The 14,794-nt window shown below is 37.2% G+C and overlaps 1 protein-coding gene across 1 annotated transcript; it reads right to left on the bottom strand.

Moving 5' to 3' along the window:
- Nucleotides 1-1,945: 1,945 nt before the first annotated feature.
- LOC141713768 (uncharacterized) lies at nucleotides 1,946-10,668 on the bottom strand. The gene is made up of 14 exons (XM_074517343.1): nucleotides 10,419-10,668; nucleotides 9,399-10,094; nucleotides 8,664-9,279; nucleotides 8,466-8,553; nucleotides 8,142-8,345; nucleotides 7,267-7,410; nucleotides 7,043-7,166; nucleotides 5,832-6,547; nucleotides 5,366-5,569; nucleotides 4,491-4,634; nucleotides 4,267-4,381; nucleotides 2,584-2,654; nucleotides 2,383-2,500; nucleotides 1,946-2,214 (listed from the first exon to the last, which is right to left on the bottom strand). Exons 1-14 carry the CDS (start codon nucleotides 10,666-10,668, stop codon nucleotides 1,946-1,948), a joined length of 3,759 nt encoding a protein of 1,252 aa, XP_074373444.1.
- Between the last annotated feature and the right edge of the window lie 4,126 nt (nucleotides 10,669-14,794).

The following is a 14,794-nucleotide window of genomic DNA, read 5'->3' on the forward strand; positions in this document are numbered from 1 at the left end:
AGACAGAAGTAGCATGCCAGACGGGCAAATAAGAAATGCAAGACGGGTAAATAAGAAATGCCAGACGGGCAAAAAAAAGGCCAGACGGGCTATGTTGAAGTGCCAAACGTGCAAAAAAGTTGAAAGCCACACGGGCTAGGTTAAAAGCCATACGGGCTGTTAGTATTTGTTGAGGAAAATTAGATTAAGGAGGAGATTGTTGGAATGTTAATCTAAATTATATGTTTAATCCATGTTTTAATTATTTAGGCTAATATTTAGTCACCTAGTTAGTCATATAGTTTAGACTTGGTCATTTGTTTTAGTTGAGCTATTTTAGGAGAGTCATGGGGTGATGGGTATGTTTGAGTTTTTCTAGGAGGAGTTTGCTTATTTATAGCCATTATCTTTATTAGTATATATATTAGACCTGTATGTTGTTTTTTGTTTCTCTGAGACTTAATAACAAAATGTCTTCCTAGTTCTTTCAAAATAAGTGTTTATTGCACGTGCTTATAAATATATATACATTAAATATGTCATTATATTCTACATCTTATTTACCGGCATTGAGGATGGAATCCATTGGCACCGAGCCATCTTTTGTGGGACCAGTAAGGGAATCTCCTTCTTCCTCATTCTCCAGGAATCTTCCTCATCTCCTACACTATTTTGCTGGGACCCGGAGAGAGGCTTCTCTGTCAGCCCCTTTGGCCCCCAATCTAGTACCGGTCCTCATGGCTCCCTCTCCTGCACCAGCTCCCTTGGTTCCTCCTGAACAACCTAGAAGAACTATGTTGTTCGGAGTTCCAGTCTTTTTGCATCATTTTGCTCAATCTCCTCCACAGCCCCCTTGGCTCCTCAAGAACAACCTAGAACTACCATTGGAGTGCGAGACTTTTTCCCGCATTCTGCTGCAACCATAGATCCTTCAGGTGATGGAGCATCCAGCGCTGAAGATGCCATAGATGAAGATGAAGAGGAGGAAGAAGGAGGAGAGATGGATCTTGATTTAGATCTCAAGATCTAGGTCTAGAGACCATGTATTAATGTTCAGTTTTCAACCAATTAGTTTATATTATGATGATATTTTACATACCTTTTATCCATATTATGTTTATCCATGGACTGTGTGGCTGATGGATATAAAACTAAAAGTAGATACCGAATTTTGTAGATTACTGATATGGAAAATTCTCTAATCTTATTACTTTCTAAAAACTACTACTATAAAATACATATAAGAGAAAAAACCACATACTTCTACAAAACAGGTTCACATCTCCTATTTTATCTCCACTAACTTCCTAAACATAAGCAACTTCCTAGTCTAAATCAAACTCTCCAACATTAACAAATAACATTGGTTTATTACCAATCTGATAAATAAAAGACTAAGCATGTTTAGATTAAAACCAGCTCAACATACTCCCCGTTCATCTAATCGATCTTCAAGCTTCATGATACCCAACAAATTCCTCATCTTCTGAAATTTAGTCGCTGCCAACGCCTTGATCATTATATCAGCTCGCTGTTCGTTTGTGCTAACATACTTGATGACAATGAGACCCTACTCAACACAATCTCTTGTAAAATGGTACCGTAAATCAATATGTTTGCGCCTACAATGAAAAGTTGGGTTCTTGGCGAGATCAACAACCGATCTATTGTTGATATATATGGTGACCAGACTCGTTTAAACATCCATGATATAACTAAGAACACGTTAAAGCCATATAGCTTGACATGCCGCAACTATAGCTACCATAAACTCGGCGTCACAGGAAGAAAGAGCGACATAACGTTGCTTTGGAGATACCCAGGTAATAAGGTTTTCGTCCAAATTAAAAACCATCTCTCTGGTGCTTTTTAAATCGTCCATACTCCCTGCCATGTCACTATCCAAGAATCCTGATAACATGTAATCACTATGCCCTTGTTTATACAACAAACCATAACACAATATTTACTTCACATATCGATAAATGCATTTTACGACATTGATGTGCAACTCCGCAGGCCTTTCCATATACCGACATACTATCCCAACATCATAGGCAATGTCAGGCCGTGTATATACAAGATAACGAAGCCCTCCTACAACACTTTTGATATATGTTGGATTCACTGGAGTCCCTTCTCTGTCCATATGCATTTGCAACTTATACTCTATGGGATACTTCAAAGAATTGCACTCTGCCAAACCAGCTCGTTCAAGAACTTTTTTCGCATAAGCTGATTATCGAATTTTAATATAACCACGACCCTGATTCACTTCCAAACCGAGATAATAAGTTAGTTTGCCTAAGTCAGACATGTAAAATTCTTTGTTCATCTTCCTCTTGAATTTGACAATGGTTGACAGTTTTGTGCCTGTGATGATAAGATCGTCGACATACACACCAACGAGTAAAACTTCAATACTGGTGCGTTTGGAATAAACTGCGTATTCAAAAGGGCACTTGACAAACCCCAGTTGCAGCAAGTAGTGATTTAAACATGTGTACCAAGCCCGGGGGGCCTGACATAAACCATACAAAGCTTTGAACAAATGATAGACAATGTGTTTCTGCCCACATACCCTTTTGGTTGTCAGACATAGACCTCCTCTTTTAATGTACCATTTAAAAATGCAGATTTAACGTCAAGATGATGGACCTCCCAGTCGTTTTTAGCTGCCAAAGAAAGAATAAGACACACGGTTTCTAAACGGGTGACAGGGGCAAACACCTCCTTATAATTAAGTTCTTGCCTTTGTGCATAACCTTTGGCAACAAGGCGAGCTTATGCTTTGTAATTTCATCATGCTGAACGATTTTTAGTTTGAAAACCCATTTCAAATTGATAGCTTAATGACCTTTGGGTAACATAGTCAGTTTCCATGTTCGATTTTTTTCAATGGATTCGATTTCCTTGTCCATTGCTACCTACCAAACTTTCTCCTGCACTTCTTGTTTGAAGCACAGTGGCTCATCAACCCCATTAGGAACAGTTCTTCTTCTGCCAGTTTGACCTCTATGGTGTGATCATAAATATCAGTCAAACTCTTGTACTTTCGTGGTGGCTCACTAGTATCGATTGTAGGATGAACAATAGGTCTGAAGCTAGTGTGCGGAGATTGTAACTCAGGTATTTCTTCGGGAGTGACTGAAGACTATGTGTCACTGATGTCCAGTGTACAGTGGCCTGGAACAGATAGATCACTGGTGTTTTGAGGAGTCCAGGCCCAAGCTTGATCTTCATCAAACTTCACATCGCGAGTGACATGGATATTATTGGTGTCTGGGTCGAATAACCTGTACGGATTATTCCCTGGTTCCCTGCTAAAATGCACTACCAACTTGCTTCAATCATCGATTTTAGTTGTGTATACGGATGGGACCTTCATATAGGTTGTGCATCCAAAAATCTTCAAATGTTCCACACTAGGCTTTCTGTTATACCATGCCTCATACAGTGTGATGGAAGACAATAAACACATTGGTAATTTATTCAGCACATACACAGCGTGCTTCACTACCTCGCCCCAATACTTCGTAGGTACCTGTCTCTCCTTCACTAAGCTTCGAACTATGGCCATAAATGTGCGATTACGGCGCTCTACCATAAAATTTTGTTTGGGTGTGTAGGGTGCTGTATAGTGTCTCAAAACAGGTTCACATCTCCTATTTTATCTCCACTGGCAAATAAGAAATGCTAGACGGGCAAAGAAAAGGCCAGACGGGCTATGTTGAAGTGCCAAACGGGCAGAAAAGTTGAAAGCAACAGGGGCTAGGTTAAAAGCCATACGCGCTGCAAGTATTAGTTGAGGAAAATTTAGATTAAGGGGGAGATTATTGGAATGTTAATCTAAATTATATGTTTAATCCATGTTTTAATTATTTAGGCTAATATTTAGTCACCTAGTTAGTCACGTAGTTAGTCATGTAGTTTAGACTTGGTCATTTGTTTTAGTTGAGTTATTTTAGGAGAGTCATGGGGTGATGTGTATGTTTGAGTTTTTCCAGGAGAAGTTTGCTTATTTATAGCCATTATCTTTATAAGTCTACATATTAGACCTGTATTTTGTTTTTTGTTTCTCTGAGACTTAATAACAAAATGTCTTCCTAGTTCTTTCAAAATAAGTGTTTATTGCACGTGCTTATAAATATATATACATTAAATCTGTTCTTATATTATACATCTTACTTACCGGTATTGAGGATGGAGTCCATTGGCACCCAGCCATCTTTTGTGGGACCAGTAAGGGAATCTCCTTCTTCCTCATTCTTCAGGAATCTTCCTCACCTCCTAGACTATTTTGCTGGGACCCGGAGAGAGGCTTCTCTGTCAGCCCCTTTGGCCCCCAATCTAGTACAGGTCCCCATGGCTCCCTCTCCTGCACCAGCTCCCTTGGTTCCTCCTGTACAACCTAGAAGAACTATATTATTTAGAGTTCCAGTCTTTTTCCAGCGTTTTGCTCCATCTCCTCCACCAGCCCCCTCGGCTCCTCAAGAACAACCTAGAACTACCATTGGATTGTGAGACTTTTTCCCGCATTCTGCTACAACCATAGATCCTTCAGGTAATGGAGCATCGTGCGCTGAAGATGCCATAGATGAAGAGGAAGAGGAAGAATAAGGAGGAGAGATGGATCTTGATTTAGATCTCAAGCTCTAGGTCCAGAGACCATGTATTAATGTTCAGTTTTCAACCAATTAGTTTATATTATGATGATATTTTACATACTTTTGATCCATATTATGTTTATCCGTGGACTGTGTGGCTGATGGATATAAAACTAAAAGTAGATACCGAATTGTATAGATTACTGATATGGAAAATTCTCTAATCTTATTACATTCTAAAAACTACTACTGCAAAATACATATAAGAGAAAAAACCACATACTCCTACAAAACAGGTTCACATCTCCTTTTTTATCTCCACTAACTTCCTAAACATAAGCAACTTCCTAGACTAAATCAAACTCTCCAACATTAATAAACAGCTCATTCAAGAATTTTTTTCGCATAAGCTGATTCTCGAATTTTAATATAACCACGACCCTGATTCACTTCCAAACCGAGATAATAAGTCAGTTTTCCTAAGTCAGACATGTAAAATTCTTTGCTTATCTTCCTCTTGAATTTGACAATGGTTGACAGTCTTGTGCCTGTGATAATAAGATCGTCGATATACACACTAACGAGTAAAACTTCAGTACTGGTGCATTTGGAATAAACTGTGTATTCGAAAGGGCACTTGACAAACCCCAGTTGCAGCAAGTAGTGATTTAAACATGTGTACCAAGCCGGGGGGGGCTGAAATAAACCATACAAAGCTTTGAACAAATGATAGACAATGTGTTTCTACCCACATACCCTTTTGGTTGTGAGACATAGACCTCCTCTTTCAATGTACCATTTAAAAATGCAGATTTAACGTCAAGTTGATGGACCTCCCAGTCGTTTTTAGCTGCCAAAGAAAGAATAAGACACACATTTTCTAAACGGGTGACAGGGGCAAACACCTCCTCATAATCAAGTTCTTGCCTTTGTGCATAACCTTTGGCAACAAGGGGAGCTTTATGCTTTGTAATTTCACCATGCTGAACGATTTTTAGTTTGAAAACCCATTTCAAATTGATAGCTTAATGACCTTTGGGTAACGTAGTCAGTTTCCATGTTCGATTTTTTTCAATGGATTCGATTTCCTTGTCCATTGCTACCTACCAAACTTTCTCCTGCACTTCTTGTTTGAAGCACAGTGGCTCGTCAACCCCATTAGGAACAGTTCTTCTTCTGCCAGTTTGACCTCTATGGTGTGATCATAAATATCAGTCAAACTCTTGTACTTTCGTGGTGGCTCACTAGTGTCGATGGTAGGATGAACAGTAGGTCCGAAGCTAGTGTGCGGAGATTGTAACTCAGGTGTTTCTTCGGGAGTGACTGAAGACTATGTGTCACTGATGTCCAGTGTACAGTGGCCTGGAACAGATAGATCACTGGTGTTTTGAGGAGTCCAGGCCCAAGCTCATCAAACTTCACATCGCGAGTGACATGGATATTATTGGTGTCTGGGTCGAATAACCTGTACGCCTTATTCCCTGGTTCCCTGCTAAAATGCACTACCAACTTGCTTCGATCATCGAGTTTAGTTGTGTATACGGATGGGACCTTCATATAGGTTGTGCATCCAAAAATCTTCAAATGTTCCACACTAGGCTTTCTGTTATACCATGCCTCATACAGTGTGATGGAAGACAATAAACACATTGGTAATTTATTCAGCACATACACAGCGTGCCTCACTGCCTCGCCCCAATACTTCGTAGGTACCTGTCTCTCCTTCACTAAGCTTCGAACTATGGCCATAAATGTGCGATTACGGCGCTCTACCATAAAATTTTGTTTGGGTGTGTAGGGTGATGTATAGTGTCTCAAAACAGGTTCACATCTCCTATTTTGTCTCCACTGGCAAATAAGAAATGCTAGACGGGCAAAGAAAAGGCCAGACGGGCTATGTTGAAGTGCCAAACGGGCAGAAAAGTTGAAAGCAACAGGGGCTTGGTTAAAAGCCATACGGGCTGCAAGTATTAGTTGAGAAAAATTTAGATTAAGGGGGAGATTATTGGAATGTTAATCTAAATTATATGTTTAATCCATGTTTTAATTATTTAGGCTAATATTTAGTCACCTAGTTAGTCACGTAGTTAGTCATGTAGTTTAGACTTGGTCATTTGTTTTAGTTGAGTTATTTTAGGAGAGTCATGGGGTGATGTGTATGTTTGAGTTTTTCCAGGAGAAGTTTGCTTATTTATAGCCATTATCTTTATAAGTCTATATATTAGACCTATATTTTGTTTTTTGTTTCTCTGAGACTTAATAACAAAATGTCTTCCTAGTTCTTTCAAAATAAGTGTTTATTGCACGTGCTTATAAATATATATACATTAAATCTGTTCTTATATTCTACATCTTACGTACCGGTATTGAGGATGGAGTCCATTGGCACCCAGCCATCTTTTGTGGGACCAGTAAGGGAATCTCCTTCTTCCTCATTCTTCAGGAATCTTCCTCACCTCCTAGACTATTTTGCTGGGACCCGGAGAGAGGCTTCTCTGTCAGCCCCTTTGGCCCCCAATCTAGTACCGGTCCCAATGGCTCCCTCTCCTGCACCAGCTCCCTTGGTTCCTCCTGTACAACCTAGAAGAACTATATTGTTAGGAGTTCCAGTCTTTTTCCAGCGTTTTGCTCCATCTCCTCCACCAGCCCCCTCGGCTCCTCAAGAACAACCTAGAACTACCATTGGAGTGTGAGACTTTTTCCCGCATTCTGCTACAACCATAGATCCTTCAGGTAATGGAGCATCGAGCGCTAAAGATGCCATAGATGAAGAGGAAGAGGAAGAATAAGGAGGAGAGATGGATCTTGATTTAGATCTCAAGCTCTAGGTCCAGAGACCATGTATTAATGTTCAGTTTTCAACCAATTAGTTTATATTATGATGATATTTTACATACTTTTGATCCATATTATGTTTATCCATGGACTGTGTGGCTGATGGATATAAAACTAAAAGTAGATACTGAATTGTATAGATTACTGATATGGAAAATTCTCTAATCTTATTACATTCTAAAAACTACTACTGCAAAATATATATAAGAGAAAAAACCACATACTCCTACAAAACAGGTTCACATCTCCTTTTTTATCTCCACTAACTTCCTAAACATAAGCAACTTCCTAGACTAAATCAAACTCTCCAACATTAATAAACTGCTCTTTCAAGAATTTTTTTCGCATAAGCTGATTGTCGAATTTTAATATAACCACGACCCTGATTTACTTCCAAACCGAGATAATAAGTCAGTTTTCCTAAGTCAGACATGTAAAATTCTTTGCTTATCTTCCTCTTGAATTTGACAATGGTTGACAGTCTTGTGCCTGTGATAATAAGATCGTCGATATACACACTAACGAGTAAAACTTTAGTACTGGTGCATTTGGAATAAACTGTGTATTCGAAAGGGCACTTGACAAACCCCAGTTGCAGTAAGTAGTGATTTAAATATGTGTACCAAGGCGGGGGGGGCTGAAATAAATCATACAAAGCTTTGAACAAATGATAGACAATGTGTTTCTGCCCACATACCCTTTTGGCTGTGAGACATAGACCTCCTCTTTCAATGTACCATTTAAAAATGCAGATTTAACGTCAAGATGATGGACCTCCCAGTCGTTTTTAGCTGCCAAAGAAAGAATAAGACACACAGTTTCTAAACGGGTGACAGGGGCAAACACCTCCTCATATTCAAGTTCTTGCCTTTGTGCATAACCTTTTGCAACAAGGCGAGCTTTATGCTTTGTAATTTCACCATGCTGAACGATTTTTAGTTTAAAAACCCATTTCAAATTGATAGCTTAATGTCCTTTGGGTAACGTAGTCAGTTTCCATGTTCGATTTTTTTCAATAGATTCGATTTCCTTGTCCATTGCTACCTTCCAAACTTTCTCCTGCACTTCTTGTTTGAAGCACAGTGGCTCGTCAACCCCATTAGGAACAGTTCTTCTTCTGCCAGTTCGACCTCTATGGTGTGATCATAAATATCAGTCAAACTCTTGTACTTTCGTGGTGGCTCACTAGTGTCAATTGTAGGATGAACAGTAGGTCTGAAGCTAGTGTGCGGAGATTATAACTCAGGTGTTTCATCGGGAGTGACTGAAGACTCTGTGTCACTGATGTCCAGCGTACAGTGGCCTGGAACAGATGGACCACTGCTGTTTTGAGGAGTCCAGGCCCAAGTTTGATCTTCATTAAACTTCGCATCGTGAGTGACATGGATATTATTGGTGTCTGGTTCGAATAACCTGTACGCCTTATTCCCTGGTTCCCTGCTAAAATGCACCACCAACTTGCTTCGATCATCGAGTTTAGTTGTGTATACGGATGGGACCTTCATATAGGCTGTGCTTCCAAAAATCTTCAAATGTTCCACACTAGGCTTTCTGTTATACCATGCCTCATACAGTGTGATGGAAGACAATAAACACATTGGTAATTTATTCAGAACATACACAGCGTGCCTCACTGCCTCGCCCCAATACTTCGTAGGTACCTGTCTCTCATTCACTAAGCTTCGAACCATGGCCATAACTGTGCGATTACGATGCTCTACCACAAATTTGTTTTTGGATGTGTAGGGTGCTGTATAGTGTCTCAATATTCCATGTTCATTACAGAAATATTTAAAATCTTTGGAGAAAAATTCCCCTCCACGATCTGATCTCAACTCCTGTATACTCGGTTCAGCTCCTTTCTCAACCATCAATTTAAAGTTTTTAAAATAGTGAAGAACATCAGATTTATTTTTAACATATATACCCACATCATGCGGGTATAATCATCTACCAAGAGCATAAAATATCTATTACCCGTAGGTGTAGATGGAGTTATTGGTCCACAAAGATCAACATGTATCAAGTCCAAGGCATATTTTGCAGAAAAATTAGTTTTAAAGGGAAAAGACTTACGAATTTGTTTGGACATGATGCATCCACTGTAATCTTCATTCAACTGGGCAAGTGCAAGTAGGCCCTGTGCCATATTGTGCTTGGACATCAAATACATCACTTTAAAATTTACATGCCCGAGTCTGTGGTTCCATAACCATATTTCTTCCTCACGATGCGTTAGTAAACATTGTTGTTTTGCTTTAGTTATGTGAATTTTGTAAAGCCAGATCCCAGATCTTTTGACTTGCATGAGTAGTTGCCCACACCTATCAAACACCCACAGGTTTTCACCATTCAGAAAGACTCGATTCCCTTCCTCAGATAACTGTCCTAAGCTGATAATGTTCCTCCTTAACGTGGGGATGTAGTAAACTCCATATAACTCCCTGACTTCTACATTTTTGCACATACTTTTGATAGATACTTTTCCCTCGATTTGGAATACAGACCCATCTCCGAATTTCACTTCTCCTTTCACCGTTCTGTCCAAAATCTCAAACTTCTCTCGATATCCTCTCATGTGGTTACTCGCTCCATTATCGAGGTACCATGTGTTCGCCTCTACTTCTTGCTTGGTTTTTGAATTCTCATTCTCTGTCAGGAAAATAATATCATCTGCATTTATTTCACACATAACCATAAGTAACGCAGGCTCATCATCATTTAACTAGGTCAGGTTCACCTCTCCCTTCTGTGGTCTGAATTTCTTTGGTTTTCGACATTCAATCACAAAATGACTGTATACCTCACAATTGAAACACTTGACTTGGCTCCTATCTCTTACAATTCGACTATCTTTTAAACGATAGTCCCTACCACCAGGAGACAATTTCTTCCCACTCCGTTTTAAACATTCCTCTCGTCTTAGGAGAAGTTTTCCATCTTTGTTCTCCCTGCTTTTCCATGCCTCCTCTTTCATCAAAAGTTGTTATCCTTCACTTATTTCTGACCCTCCCTGCACACGCTCTTCGTGAGCTTTCAGCGAGCCCATGACCTCTTCTACGGACATAGTGTCGAGGTTCCCATACTGCTCAATTGCCGAAGCAATTTGATGAAACCTCGTTGGTACGACCCTCAACAACTTCTTAACAACATATGTTTCACCAACTACCTCTCTCAACGATCTGATATTTGTGACCAAACCGTTGAGTCTCATACAGAAATCATCAATGTGTTCCGTGTCTTTCATTTTTAATGCCTCAAATTCAGATTTTAGTTTCTTTGCCTAAGCTTGTTTCACCTTGTCAGCACCTTGGCTCAGCGTTTTAAGTGCAGTCCATGCCTCCTTGGATGATTTTTTTTTCTGTCAGCGCTAACAAGGTGTCTTCAGGGATTCCTTGATAGATAATTGCCAATGCTCGCTTGTCTATCATCTCTTCAACAACAGCCTTAGGATCTTTAGGTTCGATAGCCTCCCAAATGCCATAGGCCTGTATTATCACCTTTATTTTAACTGCCTAGGCCGTGTAGTTCGCCTTTGTAAGCATTGGATAGCTTAAACCAAAACTTCCCTCCTTGCTTCTATTGGACTCCATTAAAAAGTTTACCCAGGATGCGTAAAAGCTCTGATACCGGATGATGGATATAAAACTGAAAGTAAATACAAAATTGTATACATTACTGATATGAAAAATTCACTAATCTTATTACTTTTAAAAACTACTACTGCAAAATACATATAAGAGAAAAAACCACATACTCCTACAAAACATGTTCACATCTCCTGTTTTATCTCCACTAACTTCCTAAACATAAGCAACTTCCTAGACTAAATCAAACTCTCCAACGTTACCGAATAACATTGGTTTATTACTAATCAGACAAATAAAAGACTAAGCATGTTTATATTAAAACCAGCCCAACAGTGGCAATATTTTAAAGTTTTTTTCCATTCTAATGATATGATCTTTACTTTTCAATACATGTCAATTAAACATAATGTAAGATTTCATTTGTTTCATTTATCCATCATTAGTTGGTTCAATGTATATTGTTTTAAGTCTATAAGCCCCAAAAAAGTCTATATCCTTACCGATGTTATGTGGACAGAGGCACTAACTCAGTGAGCAAAAATAAGGAAGGTCATGAGATCAAAATTATATATAATTATAAATAATATACTCGTGGTTGATTGATAAATGGTTGAGAGATGTTTTACCAAAGATTACACCTAATCATTGGATTGGATGTTTTGTTAGATTTTTTAATATATATATATAAATATATATTAGTTAGAAATTTATTGTGTATTTGTGGAATTGATTTACGAGTCCTCTCTAATGTTTAAATCATTTTTTTTACATTTATATTATTAAAATATTTTTTTTAATAACAAAGATTAATATAATTATTAATTTATCGATCAATCAATTAGTATCTTTCTAATATTCTTTTTAAATTAATAAAATATTAGGTCTGAGCTCACCATTGGATAAGTGTGGTTAAGAACTTATCCTCTATTGTCCCATGTTCATAAATTCTAGGTCCTAAGTTAGACTTTTACTAAAGAATTTATTAGAACATAAACTCACAATTATAAGGGCTATAAGCTTTATTAGTAAAAAAGCAAAAAATAAACTATTACTCACTCCGATAATTTTTTGAAATATATATACTCATAATTGTAAGTCTATAAATATTTTTAGTAAAGAAATAAAAATCAAATTACCCGGTCTAATTTATTGGAACAAATACTCACAATTATAAGTCAATGAATTTTATTAGTAAAAAATTAAAAAAGGAACTATTATTCTTTTCGAGAATTTATTAGAACATATACTCAATCTATAAATCTAGATACACCTTTATCATCTTTATCATCTTTTTGAGCCTTAATCTCTTCACCACCAGACAGTTTATCCTTTTCGTGATCCATTATCATCTCCTGACAACGTCGAATCTTTTCCAGAATCTTTTATAGAATCTCAGGCTGAAACGTCTTTGTATTCATCACTTCCTTTTGCTAACTCTAACTCAGGGACTCGTATTTCTGTTTTCAATTTCTCAAATTCTTTTACCAGTTCCGTTGATGAATTCAATTTCTCAAATTCTTTTACCAGTTCCGTTGATGAAGTTATCATATTCAATCTTTCCTTGCGACTTAACGCATCTGTCACAATATTCGCCTTCCCCGGATGGTACTTTATGGTACAATCGTAATCTTTGATTAGTTTCAACCATCGCTTTTGTCTCATATTCAACCCTTTCAAAGTAAAGATGTACTTTAAACTCTTATGATCCATATAAATATCACACTTCTCTTCATACAGATAGTGTCTCCAAATCTTAAGGGCAACCATAATTGCTTCCAATTCCAAATCTGGCATAGGATAATTTTGTTCATGATGCTTTAATTGATGAGAAGCATAAGCTATTACTTTTTCATGTTGCATCAAAGCGCAACCCAATCCTTTATGAGATGCAGCACTATAGATTACAAATTCACCTTTTTTATCGTGTAGAACCAATACTGGTGCAGAAACTAAATGTTTCCTTAAATCCTGAAAACTTTCTTCACACTTATCCGTCCAAATATACTTCTCATTTTTCCTTTTCAACTTAGTCAAGGAACAACTATTTTAGGGAAATCTTGCACAAATCATCGATAATTACCAGCCAATCCTAGAAAACTTTTTACTTCCATTGGAGTCTTAGGTCTTTTCCAGTTCATCACAACCTCAATCTTGACGGGATCCACTGTAATGCTCTCACTACTAACTATATGCCCCATAAACTGAACTTCCTTTAACTAAAATTCACATTTGGAAATTTCGCGTATAACTTTTCTTTCCACAAGGTTTCTAAAACAATCATCAAATGTTTCACATATTCCTCTTCTGACTTGGAGTATATCAAGATATCGTCGATAATCCTAAGGGGTATATCAAGAGGTCTACGTATACCTTATGGGTAAACTCTTAAAGGCGCTATATAATTTATGTCAAGCCCCTCGAGCATGGTACTCTCAGTTAAACAAGTGTTTGCTTCATTTAGGATTCTCAACTGTCCTTATGAACATGTAGTTTTACATGTAAGGATGGGAATGATTCTTTAATCCTAGGAGTCTATGTTCTTAGCTAATTAATAATGATTTTAATTAATTACTCGCTTTAAATCCTAATAAATCTTTGCACCAAATATTTTACTAAGCCAAGTACACTACAACATATTTGCAATCATACAACTTTTTTTTTGCTGTTGTGTGACAAATAGAGTTTCCGTTGTCTATCTAACACTCGTGTGATCGAATACCAGACAACGGTTCTTTATACACTTGTTAGAAGAAGACTTCACAACAGTTTTCTAACACATGTTATAATACAAAAGAGACAACGGGTGGTTTAACATGACCATTGTCTAAAAACTTAACAACAACAGTTTTATGAATAACACCTTTATTCTTGTATAATATACACAATGGTTTACTAGCAGTCTTGTCAAACAACAGTTTTAATTTTTCAAACCTTTGTTACAGTCCTCTTCAAACAACGGTTTCTCTATTGAAATATTGTCTCGATAATTGTTCAACAATAGTTTGCACTACTTAAAAAATACAATGGACAACGGTTAATATAATATAAACTGTTGTTTGAAAACTTAACAACAACAATTTTATAAATAAAACCTTTATTGTACTTTGTTATAGACAACGATTACTAGCAAGCTTGTCAGATAACAGTTTCTATATTTTTTAAAGATTTGTTATAGTCTTCCTCAAACAATGGTTTCCTGTCTAGTTAATTATTCAACCATATCTTTACTCAAAAACAATTATCCCATATTATCATATACAACTGTTTATTTGCAAAAATCTTTTTGTGCAATGAGACATGCAATGGTTTTAATCATTTTTGAGTGACTTTTACCTAATTGTTTACAAGATTAAGCACATTATATAAAATAAAAGAAATCAATAATTTATAAATAAAATTGTATTTGTCGTAATGCAATAGTTATTTTTACAATTGAAACTAATATTAAATATACAAAAGTCATCAACAAAAATTACAACTATAACTAAATAATTATACCAATATTTATGGGGATACAAAACTATTTAGTATAAAAAGTCTTCCCTAGCTTTCTCCAAAGATTAAGAGAATTCTTCATCAATTTTGATCAAGGCAGGATAACATGAGTAAATGACCTCATGCCAAGTTTGCACACTGATGGTGCAGCTTGCAACTACTTCTTAAAGTTTGTAAATTAGGCCATACATCCAGCTCCCATTGCTCATGTACAGAAACCATATCTTCTCATATGTGCATGATCTCAAAAGAACTCCAGGTAAACAGCTGACAACAGATTCTGTTTCC

Source organism: Apium graveolens, chromosome 3 (genome assembly GCF_009905375.1).
Source record: "Apium graveolens cultivar Ventura chromosome 3, ASM990537v1, whole genome shotgun sequence".
Classification (NCBI taxonomy): Eukaryota; Viridiplantae; Streptophyta; class Magnoliopsida; order Apiales; family Apiaceae; genus Apium; species Apium graveolens.